General features: G+C 42.5%; 1 protein-coding gene across 1 annotated transcript in view; it reads right to left on the bottom strand.

The window, feature by feature from the left end:
* Positions 1-12,842, bottom strand: part of LOC141103030 (cadherin-related family member 3-like) — an 83,522-nt gene that overhangs the window by 14,012 nt on the left and 56,668 nt on the right. Inside the window, exons 14-16 of the mRNA XM_073592173.1 lie at positions 7,690-7,934; positions 3,184-3,377; positions 1,347-1,366 (exon numbers count right to left, since the gene is read on the bottom strand). Coding sequence (XP_073448274.1) covers positions 1,347-1,366; positions 3,184-3,377; positions 7,690-7,934 — 459 coding nt within the window. The remainder of the gene's footprint in view (positions 1-1,346; positions 1,367-3,183; positions 3,378-7,689; positions 7,935-12,842) is intronic.

Below are 12,842 nucleotides of genomic sequence, written 5' to 3' on the forward strand. Positions count from 1 at the left end.
GATTCCTTTGCTCCAGAAGGTAATTAATGAAACCACCCAAAAACACCTTATTTCGAGCTTATATCCGCATTTATTTAAGGGGAGCCTGAAAGGGGTGGGACCCCACCAAGTAGGAGGAGATGGAAACAAGACGTAGGAACTATATCGGAAGAGCAATGGAGTAGAATCTTTAAATTGAGCCCCTCAGTCTCAGTTTCCACCTCCCAAAAGACGTCACATCTTTTCTTGCTATATAGAGCTTACTATACCCCTCAAAGACTTTTTTTGTTTGGCTGTAGATCAGACGCTAGTTGTCCAAGATGTGGGGAAATGAAAGGTGATTTAATCCACATGTTTTGGAGGTGTCCGAAGCTATTCCGGTACTGGAAGGAGGTATCCAGAGTTATAAGACAGGTTTTCGGAGGACTTCCAAACCCGGATGTAAGGCTTTGTGTATTGGGGTTTGTAGAGGGGGAGGTAAACCCCGGATGCACCCAGATTAAAATCCTCAGGTGTCTATTTCAGGCAAGGAAATTGATAGAGTAAAGGTGGCAATCGGTCTCGCCCCCATCCTGTATAGAATGGGAGCGAGGCATGAATGAGACAATTTGAAAGGAAAAATCTGTATATGTCAGACAAGGTTGTTTTAAAGAAATATGAAGACATCTGGAAACCCTGGTGGGAAGTAAAAGGATATCCTTTCTAGAGTAAGGTGGAAGACACTAATAGTCATGAACCATTTGTATAGAGGAAGAAGGATAAGAAGGTTTGAAGAGAGGACAGGGATAAATGATACCCATGTTAAAGGGAAAAAAAAGGGGCAGAGAATGAACGCAATAAAAATAAGAGGTGACATTGGGGAATGGTAGAGTAGTGTGAATGAGGGTGAACGGTGTGGAACATGAAGGGGAGGGTGGTTGAGAGTGGGTATTGGGATAGTGAAGGAAGAGATGGAACAGAAGGGGAGTGAATGGTGCGATAGGCTGTGTTATGAGGGTAGGTGTGGAGGTTTCAAATGGGAAGTTTATGGGAGGAAGATGGACTTGGTATAGAACAAATAACTGAAAAATTTATAGCGAATATATTTCTCTCTCCTCTCTTTGTATCCTTGTATATTAAATGGGATGGGGAGGGGGAGGGGATAAGGGCTGTTTTGTATGTAAAGATGTTTAATGGAAAAAAATTTCAATAAAGATTATAAAGTTAAAAAGCAATCAGCTTCCGTTACACAGTGAGGGCTACACATACATTGAAATATGTCAGCTCCCTGCTGAACCAGCCTGCTGATCTGTGTGTACCCAGCTTTATAGACTCAGAGCTATGAAATGAGCCCACATACCACCACAAAGACAAATTCTACTACATACCTGGTTTGTAGGTCTTGACTCTACAAACAGAAAGCAAAAAATAGTTAATTGTTTATCAAATACTAGAGCAGGGTTTCTTAATTCCAGTCCTCAAGGCACCCCCAACAGGTCATGTTTTCAGGCACTCCATTATTTTGCACGGGTGATTTGATCAGTTTCACTGCCTTAGTATTTACCACAGCCGTTTCATCTGAAGGAAATCCTAAAAACATGCCATGTTGGGGCACATTGAGGACTGGAATTGAGAAACACTGTACAAGAGGACAACCATTAGCTATGTCAATAATCACACATAAATAAAGGCATAAATAAATATATACAGTATTGTCAGATCAAAAAAAGACATTGGCACATACACATACAGGCACCCAGAGCAACACACACAAACATGCTGTGATACAGAGGAATGTCAGTGATGTATGAGGAAACACGTTGGCTTATGGTGGTATAGTCTTTATATACAAAACAACCAATTCCTGCATTTATTGCAGTGATAGGGGTGGGGATGCTAGGGCAGGGGTTCTCAATCACCAGGCCACAGCCTCCATTCTCTTGGGCCTCCAGGCAGATGCAAAGGTCTTAATCACCCACAGTGCCTCCCAGCTTCCATAGTGCCACCCACCCTCCCATAGTGATCCACAGTGCCCCCAGGCCCCTGAGAGCCCTCAACATCCCACAGTGCCCCCAAGCCTGCTGTAGAGCCTCTACCCCTCCACAGTGTTCTCAACCTCCCGCAGTGCCATCAGCCCCTCTCCAGGAACTTCATCCCTTACAGGGCCACCAAGTCTGCTGCAGAGTGCCCTAACCCACTCCACAACCCTCATCCCCGCCTACAATGACACCGAACGGCAGCCAGAGTCTTTTAACATTTCAATACACGTTTTGCATTCCCATACCTTTATTTTGAGAGTATAAGTTTTATTTTTTTACTGTTGGGGCATGGAAAGTTTTGAAAGAATTTACCAGGCCCTGGTTTAAAAAAGGTTGAGCCACTGCCATTGAAAATGGTGGAACGTTCAAATGCTCATTAAGGAGTAACTTCAGACATGAAACTGTAAGCGCCTCAGGGGCAAAGACTGATATAGTTCAGGAAAAAAAAGATAAAAAGGGCTTCCAGGAAACCATACATCAAAATAACTGGACTTTTTGGACTTATATTTCTTTGAATTGATCGTAGAATTCACAAAGCAGATATTTTTTTGTAAAACTATACATTTTTATTACAGGCAGGTTCAAATTATTATTAAAAAAAAAAATCCGGAGTCATATGTCATTTTAACTTTCACACATCCACATGCCTTTAACCCCCTATTCTACTCACTTCACTTTACTTCCAACCACGCATTAAAAAGTAACTCCAGACATGAGATTGCACACTCCTCAGGGGCAGGGACTAATTAGAATTTTTCCGTGCATTTTGCAGAACATTGTACAATATAGTTTATGCATACAGAAAATATTATTATTATTACTAATAATAAGTAAATTAAACATATCAAAATACAAATTCCTGCATTTCTTGCAAAGAAAATATTATGGACACACATATAAGCCTGAATGGGAAGACTAATAGGAAAAGTAAACAGGCGTACCTAAGGATTAGCAAATTCTAGTATGCTCAGTATTCTATGTCACCTAATCAAATTTTACCATTCATCAGTTGAAAGCAGAAAGAAAGGTTATGGATTGCACTAATTATTACCAAATAGTTATGAGGGTACTGTGCATTGTTTTTGCTATAGAAATTAATTACAAGGAAAATAAAATACAGTGATAAACAGTAACAGGAAGTCATGAAAGGCACCGGATGTCTTGACTTCATATACACAGCACTCACCTCTTATTAGTCACCTTGTTCCTCACATTTTGACACAGTGCTTTTAAGTTGGTGTATTTCCATATCAGATGGCAAGCCCAGGCAAACAGAGCAGCCAAGAGCAAGGCCATGAGAGTCAGCAGGAATGGTACATACCAGGCGGAGGGGTTATACGTGTTGACATCCTTGTTTACTATAGTAAGTCCTTTTCTTTTCTGTTAGAGATGCACAAAAATGTGGTACAGTTATATGCAGCAACTAACCAAACTTTAGATTTCAAACAGTGAAAAGCTAAAGACAAGCATGCTGTTTCTTTGATCATTAAATAACACACCAGGAGTGCAACATACAGTATTTCACAAAAGTGAGCACACTCTTCACATTTTTGTAAATATTCTATTCTATCTTTTCATGTGACAACACTGAAGAAATGACACTTTGTTACAATGTAAAGTGGTGTGTGTACAGCTTGTCTAACAGTGTAAATGTGCTGTCCCCTCAAAATAACTCAACACACAGCCATTAATGTCTAAACCACTGGCAACAAAAGTGAGTACACCCCTAAGTGAAAATGTCCAAATTGGGCCCAAAGTGTCAATATTTTGTGTGGCCACCATTATTTTCCAGCACTGCCTTAACCTTCTTGAGCATAGCGTTCATCAGAGCTTCACAGAATGCCACTGGACACCTCTTCCACTCCTCCATGATGACATCACAGAGCTGGTGGATGTTAGAGACCTTGCGCTCCTCCACCTTCTGTTTGAGGATGCCCCACAGATGCTCAATAGGGTTTAGGTCTGGAGACATGCTTGGCCAGTTCATCACCTTTACCCTCAGGTTCTTTAGCAAGGCAGTGGTCATCTTGGAGGTGTGTTTGGGGTCGTTATCATGTTGGAATACTGCCCTGCAGCCCAGTCTCCGAAGGGAGGGGATCATGCTCTGATTCAGTATGCCACAGTACATGTTGGCATTCATGGTTTCCTCAATGAACTGTAGCTCCCCAGTTCCGGCAGCACTCATGCAGCCCCAGACCATGACATTCCCACCGCCATGCTTGACTGTAGGCAAGACACACTTGTCTTTGTACTCCTCACCTGGTTGCCACCACATATGCTTGACACCAACTGAACCAAATAAGTTTATCTTGGTCTCATCAGACCACAGGACAGGTTCCAGTAATCTATGTCCTTAGTCTGCTTGTCTTCAGCAAACTGTTTGTGGGCTTTCTTGTGCATCATCTTTGGAATAGGCTTCTTTCTGGGAAGACAGCCGGGCAGACCAATTTAATGCAGTGTGCGACGTATGGTCTGAGCACTAACAGGCTGACCCCCCCACCCCTTCAACTTCTGCAGCAATGCTGGCAGCACTCATACGTCTATTTCCCAAAGACAACCTCTGGATATGACGCTGAGCATGTGCACTCACCTTCTTTGGTCGACCATGGCGAGGCCTGTTCTGAGTGGAACCTGTCCTGTTAAACTGCTGTATGGTCTTGGCCACCGTGCTGCAGCTCAGTTTCAGGGTCTTGGCAATCTTCTAATAGCCCAGGCCATCTTTATGTACAGGAACAATTCTTTTTTTCAGATCCTCAGTGAGTTTTTTGCCATGAAGTGCCATGTTGAACTTCCAGTGACCAGTATGAGAGAGTGAGAGCGATAACACCAAATTTACCACACCTGCTCCCCATTCACACCTGAGACTTTGTAACGCTAAGGAGTCACATGAAATCGAGGAAGGAAAATGGCTAATTGGGCCCCATTTGGACATTTTCACTTCGGGGTGTACTCACTTTTGTTGCCAGCAGTTTAGACAATAATGGCTGTGTGTTGAGTTATTTTGAGGGGACAGCAAATTTACACTGTTATACAAGCTGTAGACTCACTACTTTACATTGCAGCAAAGTGTAATTTCTTCAGTGTTGTCACATGAAACGATATAATAAAATATTTACAAAAATGTGAGGTGTGTACTCACTTTTGTGAGATACTGTATATGGAGGTGGGCATCAGGTGGTAGGAGGTTACAGAGAACCGACAGAATGAGAATAGGCATTAATAGTACAAAATCCAGACATGAAAATGTAAAGGGTATGTCTAGACACTATCTAAAATTATCCCAAAATTTCTCTCTCTCTCTCTCTCTCTCTCTCTCTCTCTCAACATTTTTTTTTTAATTCTGTTACCTTGCAAGCAGTAGCTTTTTATTACTACCTATTATATCATCCTGCAGGAGCAGCTGCTGGGAGCAGTAGGTTCCTAGTAAAATAGGTATACCCCCACCCAGAACTATATCTCCCAGGAGCTTTTTCCCTACACAAAGTGTGTGAGTAGGCTCTTCGGAGTCAAGGCAGCAGGATTGTTTTGCTGGGAAAGAAATCAATGTATGCATGTGAAGTGAGACAGCGAGGGAAGGGAATAGGCAGAGTTATGTAGACCACCAAGAAAGGAATTCCACATTGGTTTGAATTTCAGAGTAGAACAGGCACAGTGTTGTCAGACATAACAGGAATTACATTGGACTGATGGCAGATTTACAGTTTGTTTTCCTGTACTTGCAGATGGATAAAAGGGATAAAACACCAGCAAAATGTGTATGTATTATAGAGATCTGTTGAATATTTTTTCATTTCCATGATATACATCATTCTATACTCTAAGAAAAAAAAAAAAATTCAGCTATAGATATGCTTTTTAATATGGTTGCACAAGACTAGGATACCTCTTAGGTATCAGGCTGTAAGGTTGTGTACCACGACATTATGCATTACCATTTTCTACTGCATTTAGGATCCTACCACCACCAGAGGAAGAAAAGAGTCAAGAGGACCTGTAATGTCACCAGATCAGAGACATCTGGAAAAAAAAGTACGCATACACTAAGCAGATTTGGGATTCTATCTCGCCGTGGCTGGAGAAAACTACCTTCAAGCCTATCAGATGTGCACCTGTCCAATACCTGTTTCATGATCCTTCCTCTTCCACTAAATCTTATAAAAATTGTTTTACTCCCTACCTCTTAAATGCAACCCTGATAATGTCTTATCCCTAGTATTTAGAAACAGGAAATTTGCTGAACCATTCTAGCTTGGAAAACAAAAGTAAATAAGATAACAGGAGCGGAAAGATGAGAGTTTATGTACCAGGACAACAATGATAAAAATGTGACATTTTGCCCAGCTGAAGTTTCTACTATGTAATTTGCAGGGAATTGTAGTTATTGTGCTTTGATCTATCAATGACATGTTGGTGCCAAGCCTATCGATGAACTATACACAATAAAGACACAGCTCCTCATTTATGTTGTATATTGGTATATGCTTAGGAAGGAATATCATGGGGAACTCAATGGAAAAGAACTATGTACCTTCCATTACTATACCCACTTAAGGCACTAAGGAGTAGACATTGGATTTTCAATTGTAAAAAAGTACCAAACTGATTTCTCTTTCTTTCCCTTTTTTTTTCTTTCTTCTTTTTCCAGCCTACCGCTTCTCCTATGACCCTTTAATTTTATATTTCCCCTTTTATACTCATTTCCTAATCATTGCAGTATCATCATGGTTTCTTACCACCATGAATATACTAATTAAAATGGTGATATATGGGTGTAAAGCAAGGAAGAAGAAATGAATATATATGGTTCTTAATTGTATCACTTGATACTTACCATCCCAAAGATCAATATATTATGTAAAGAAAATTGTGACAACCTGATATCTGTATTTGAATTTATGCATTATTTATTAAAAACAATAAAACAGACTATATGAAAAAAAGTTTGTATACTGATTATTTTAAGGTGTGGGTGCTCCAAGGTAGGGGTGGGGGCAAGATCTGAGCCCAGAATGGGGCTTTAATGATGTTTTATTAAATACACAATTATTTATTTACTGTATATCCACTTGGAATTTAGCTTTAACTAATAGTCTTATTTATAAAAAGAAGCTTTCATTAAATGTTAGCTTTAAAGGGCTTTGGAAAGGTAGGCCCAACCCTTGTATCTGACATTGAATGTATCTTTTTTTTAATCACAGAATGAAATATTAAATAAGGCTCTGATTTCCAGCTATGGCCATAGCATTCCCTGCCATACTTACAGTGTTAGGTCACCTTTACAGGAAAAATGAAAATATAAACTAACACTGTACACCCTGCCCATCCCCCCCAGCCCCCACTGTGCTTATCTCCGTGGATGCTGAGCTGTCAGTGCCCACACAGCCAGTCCAGCAGTCCGGGGGTTTGAAATCTCTGCTCTTCTTGTCTGTATAGTGCTTCCGGCATAGATCAGAGTGATTCTGATTGGTGAACGCCCATCACAGAGCATCACTCTGATCTGTCCTGGAAGCACTGCAGAGAGAAGAAGGAGAAGAGCAGGGGCTGTGTGGGCACTGATAGCTCAGCATCCATGGAGGTAAGTACCAGGGGGGTGGAGAGAGTGTACAGTGTTCGTTCTCTTTTACATTTTTTCCATAAAGGTGAAATTACACTTTAATTATACCTGTAATCTAGATTCTTCTGTCATACTTACATAGTAGTCAGTTGTAGGTGGAGCAGGTGTGTTAGTTCGGACCACTCTTACATCGATCATTGCTGTTCCAGTTCTCGGATGCTGAGCATTACCATACTTAACATTGTCATCAATTATGTGGACTATTAAGGTGTATCTCTGCTGCATATCTGCCCCATTGTCAAAGTCAAAAGAAGATTTCACAATAAGTTTAGGGTTGTGAGAGCCGTGAGTGGGATCAAAAGAAAAGTGATTATTGGTGTTCCCTAAAAAAAGAAAAGAAAAAAAAAAAGAATCAATATGACAATGTAGTACTAGTCAGATAGTTTTGATTTGATACTGACCGGCCTATGTGAGTGTAGATGACACACAACTACAGGCCTCATGCACACAGGATGTTTTTTTCCTTTCCCAGATTCTATGCTTGTAAATGATATTAATCACGTTTAGGTGGATCAGGTGCTTGGGCAGTCATTCATTTCATTGGCCAGAATTTTGACTTATTGGCCACTGGAATGCAAATGCATGAACGTTAAAAAGTGCTAACTGGGCCTAGTGCTTGAAGCGGAGGTCCACCCAAAAGGGGAAGCTCCGCTTGTTTGCTTCTCCCCCCCCCTCCGCTGCCACATTTCACACCTTTCGGGGGAAGGGGGGAGCAGGTACCTGTTTTTGACAGGTACCCATCCCCACTGCTGGGAGACCTCACTGCGGCGAGGTCCCCCGGAAGTTCGGCCCCCTTCTCCTTCCCCATTCACAAAGCGCAGCTCGCTACGCGCATGCGCAGTAGGGGGTCGCCTAGTGCTTAAAGCGAAGCTCCACCCAAAAGGGAAAGCTCCGCTTGTTTGCTACCTCCAGCCACATTTTTCACCTTTTGGGGGGGAGGAGGGAGCCCCGGCGAGGTCCCCCAGAAGGTTGACCCCCCTTTCTCCTTCCCTGCCAAAAGGCCATTCACAAAGCACAGTAGGCTTCACGCATTCGCAGTAGAGAGCTGGCTGTGAAGGAATGGTGGTGGCAGCAGCACCCGAGAGCCGATTGAAAAATCGGCTGGGGTGCCAACATCGCGGGATCCCTGGACAGGTAAGTGTCTTAATACTAAAAGTCACCAGCTACAGTATTTTTAGCTGCTGACTTTTAATTTTTTGGTGGGGGGGGACTGGAGCTCCTCTTTAAGCGTGTTTACACGCATCTAGGTGCGTTCAGTGTTTTTTTTGTGGCAAACCGCTCACCTTCTGAAGGACACATAGGGGTTGATTTACTAACGGCAAATAGACTGTGCACTTTGCAAAGTGGAGGAGTCCATTTTCAAGACCACCAGAGAGCTGGGGGGCAGGTCTTGTGCAGGGAGGATCAGAGGGTCAGGTAAGTATATCTCCACTGCCCTCTCCCCTAGAACAAAACAAACACCCATGCAGTGTGGGCACAGCCAGGGGAGAAAAAAAATTGCCTGGAGTTCTGCTTTAGAATTCCTTCAGATATTGTCACCAAATGTATTTGAGGTCATCTTTAAATTCCAATCAACATACTTTGTGCAATTTCCACATCAGCCACAAATAAATTAGGGATAGCAAAGAAAGGGTAATACAAAAATTCCCTAGCACCCATTCCAGCTAATCAGCACAAAAAACCTAATCAAAGTCAAAATTAGCTCCCCCAATTGGTTCCTGCTCCCCCCCCCCCCCATACTTTGACAGTATATTCAGGCTGGTCTGCTGATTTTACAGATGCTCTTCATCTTTTTTATCTGGCAATGGATGACTTCCAAAGGCTGCAGCCATATAATGATATAGAACTGCTCTTTGCAGCCTTTTTCTTTAAGTCCAGCGTGGTAGGCGGAGTCTTGACACCCTGAGCCCACAGGATGTCGTTTGAATGACGCTGGGCTTCACTGAACCAGGAAGAAGTGCCTCATTGCTCAATGGTCTGTCCATAGGGGCCGGTGACAGAAACCCCACTACTTGTTTGTTATGTGTACCCATTCACATTGCATACCATATATATATATATATATATATATATATATATATATATATATATAGATATATATATAGATATATAGATAGAGAGAGAGAGAGAGAGAGAGAGAGGGACATCCCAACCTGCAAAAACTAATTTCAGGGAGGTGGGTGTGGCTTAAACCATGCTACATATTGGGCGTGGCTTAAATGGGGTGTGGTTTAATAGAGTCTGAGATGACTTACAGCGGAGGGTGTGGAGGGTGGTGTCAGTAGGGCAGTGAACGGTGTCAGTAGTTCTTTATTTTTATTTATTTATTTTACAATTGTAATTTTTAAATGATTTTACAATTTACTTTTTTATTTTTTGTTTTTCACAATGATTTGGGGTGGGGTAGTGTCAGGTCACCTTGAGGCTAGGTGACAGATGCACACCGTTGAGATCAGGAGTGCACCGCAAGGCAGTGGACCCTACGGCTGACTGCTGCGGATGGGAGTCTGGGTATAAGGAAGGCAGGGTCGCTGGAAAACCAACACGGATCCCACCGATGTTAGAGCGTAGGATTCCCTGGGGCGCGGAGTCTAAGAGCCAGCAGGTTTTCACCAGAGCCTCTGATGGTGAGGATGGACTGGGCTGCAACGGGTTCCAGGTCGCGACCCCCAGGGTCCCCCAGCTCACACACACAGTAGGCAACAGAAGGATAAGGATAGTAAGGAATAAGCCAAGGTCTGGGCCACAAGCAGACAAGAACAACAGAGTACACACCAAGGTTCAGGGTCACAGGCAAACAGGGATAGTCGGGGACACGCCAAAAGGTCAGGGTCACGAGCAGACAGGAATAGTATAGAACACGCCAAGGTCGGTAACAGAAATAAACGTATAGCACACGGCAGGCAGGAACAGGAAGCCAAACACACAAAGGTTGATCAGCAGGGCTGACCTGCAGTGCAGAGGTTAATATAGAGTTCTCTGATAGGAGCTGGGGGTGGAGCCGTGCTAGAGGAGAGGTAATAAAAGCAGTCAAGTGAGAGACAGCTGGTCTTAGGAGATGAACACATGGAAACAGGTATGCTGACAAACAACCTCTATTGCATAACCATGACAGGTAGTGGACAGGGTCAGTAGAGCAGTGTGTCAGTAGTTTTTTGTTTTTATTATTTTCTCTATTTTTTACAATTTTGTTGTTTATTATTTTCTTTAAATCATTTTTTAAAATATTTTTTTCACAGTGCTTCTGGGGAAGGGGGTGGGGAGTATGTGGCGGTGATGTTGTCAGTAGGGCAGTGGACGGTGTCAGCAGTTTTTAGTTTTACATATTGTTTTTTTAAATTTAAAATTTTTTTGTTCACAATGCTTTTTGGGGGGAGGGGGTTGGGGCAGTGGACAGTGTTAGTAGGGCAGGGGGCGGTGTCAGTAGTTTTTTATTTTATATATTTTTTATCTATTTATTTTTTAATAATAAAAATGTTTTCACAGGACATAGGAGCGATCTCGCTCACTGTGTCCAATTCAGAAAAGGCAGGGGCCAGTAAATGACCGATCCCTTCCTCCGCTCGCCATCCTGACAGATCCCCAAAGCTGGCGGGAGATGAGGGAAGCCGTCTGCGGGGGATGAGGGAGGAGGAGGAGGACAGGGAGCCGGTGAAGAAGGGGGGGTGAAGGACACGGAGGGGGCTGGAGGAGGAGGACAGAGAGCCGGGTGAAGGACACGGAGGGGAGCCGTAGAAGACACTGAGGGGGGCTGGAGGAGGAGAATACAGGTAACAGTCGGGGATGATCGGTGCAGCAGGAGGGACAGCTGTGATCACCGATCTCTCTGTATAGCTTTTTAGGCAACAGCAGTGGGAGGGAGAGAAGGAGAAGCGGATGTCAGCTATATAGGGTGATCGGTGTTCACAGCTGTCCTTCCTGCTGGACCAATCATCCCCGACTGTGAACCAGGGGACCATCCAGGATCAGCCCCGCAGCCGGGATATTGGGCAGCACTTGCGGGTGTCCGGGAGGCTCCCCCCAAATGCGAGAGTCTCCCGCGGGAGACTTGAGATGTCTGTATATATATATTAATATATATATATATATATATATATATATATATATATATATATATATATGTGTGTGTTTTAATATTTCTTACCTTTCTGGCTGTTTATTTGAAGCAGATTTATATATAGAACTCTATGGGCAGATTATATTGCTTTGAAAACATGGCAATGTGAAGATATGGGCACAAGTAGGATTTTCTTTTTTTAAAGTGCATACATTGTGGTGCTCAAGCCTTGAGATCTTTAAAAGAGAAGTGCGGGAATATAAAAAAACTGTCATACTCCGATGCTTCATCTGTCCCCTGCCACCTCTAAGAACTGAATTTCTTCGCTCTTTCCCAGAACGTGCTGATGTGAAAAGAGTCTAACCCTATATTATCTCAGCTCCCAACTCTGAGATATATATAATGCAAATAATATATTGATAGCAGGTATGCTTTGGAGGTATCCCCATTCTCTTTAAAGGTACAGCAACACCCCAGATGCCCAGAGTTGCTCAACGTAGTTTAAAAGGCTGTTGTTTCAATCAATACTATTGGGGTACCAGGTGAAGTTTTAGATTATTGAAATAACTAAATAAATCAGAGGGCGCCCAGGTCTAGTGCATTATCCTCAATAGAAGTATTTATTTATCAAAAAGGTAAGAAATATACTTACAAAAAACGCATGTATTACAGCTTTTCACAAAAGACAGCATAAAAGATGAGACACATAACAGATAAAAGATCCAACGTTACAGCATGCTAACGCGTTTCAAGGTTTTCCTCTTCCTCAGAGCCAACAATACCGCATCTCACACTTACTGTGTATAGTGCAATGTGACATACTAGCAAAATGGTGGGGGTGTGTCTCACATCGCCCTATGGGCGTTGTCACACTACCCACCAATCAGGTACAGCCAATACGTTCATCCTATCCTGTTGTCCAGGCTCACATGCATTGCTCAATTATAAAGACAAGTTATTACTATTAGTGGATGTAATGAGAGATTATTCATGCCCAGTCAATAACTGTAATTAAAGCTTTCATTACAGTTATTGACTGGACATGATTAATCTCTCATTACAACCACTAATATAATTAACTTGTGCCTACAATTGAGCAATGCATGTGAGCCTGGACAACAGGATAGGATGAACGTATTGGCCATACATGATTGGTGGGTAGTGTGTTCACGCC

The sequence above is a fragment of the Aquarana catesbeiana genome, linkage group LG07 (genome assembly GCF_042186555.1).
Source record: "Aquarana catesbeiana isolate 2022-GZ linkage group LG07, ASM4218655v1, whole genome shotgun sequence".
NCBI lineage: Eukaryota > Metazoa > Chordata > Amphibia > Anura > Ranidae > Aquarana > Aquarana catesbeiana.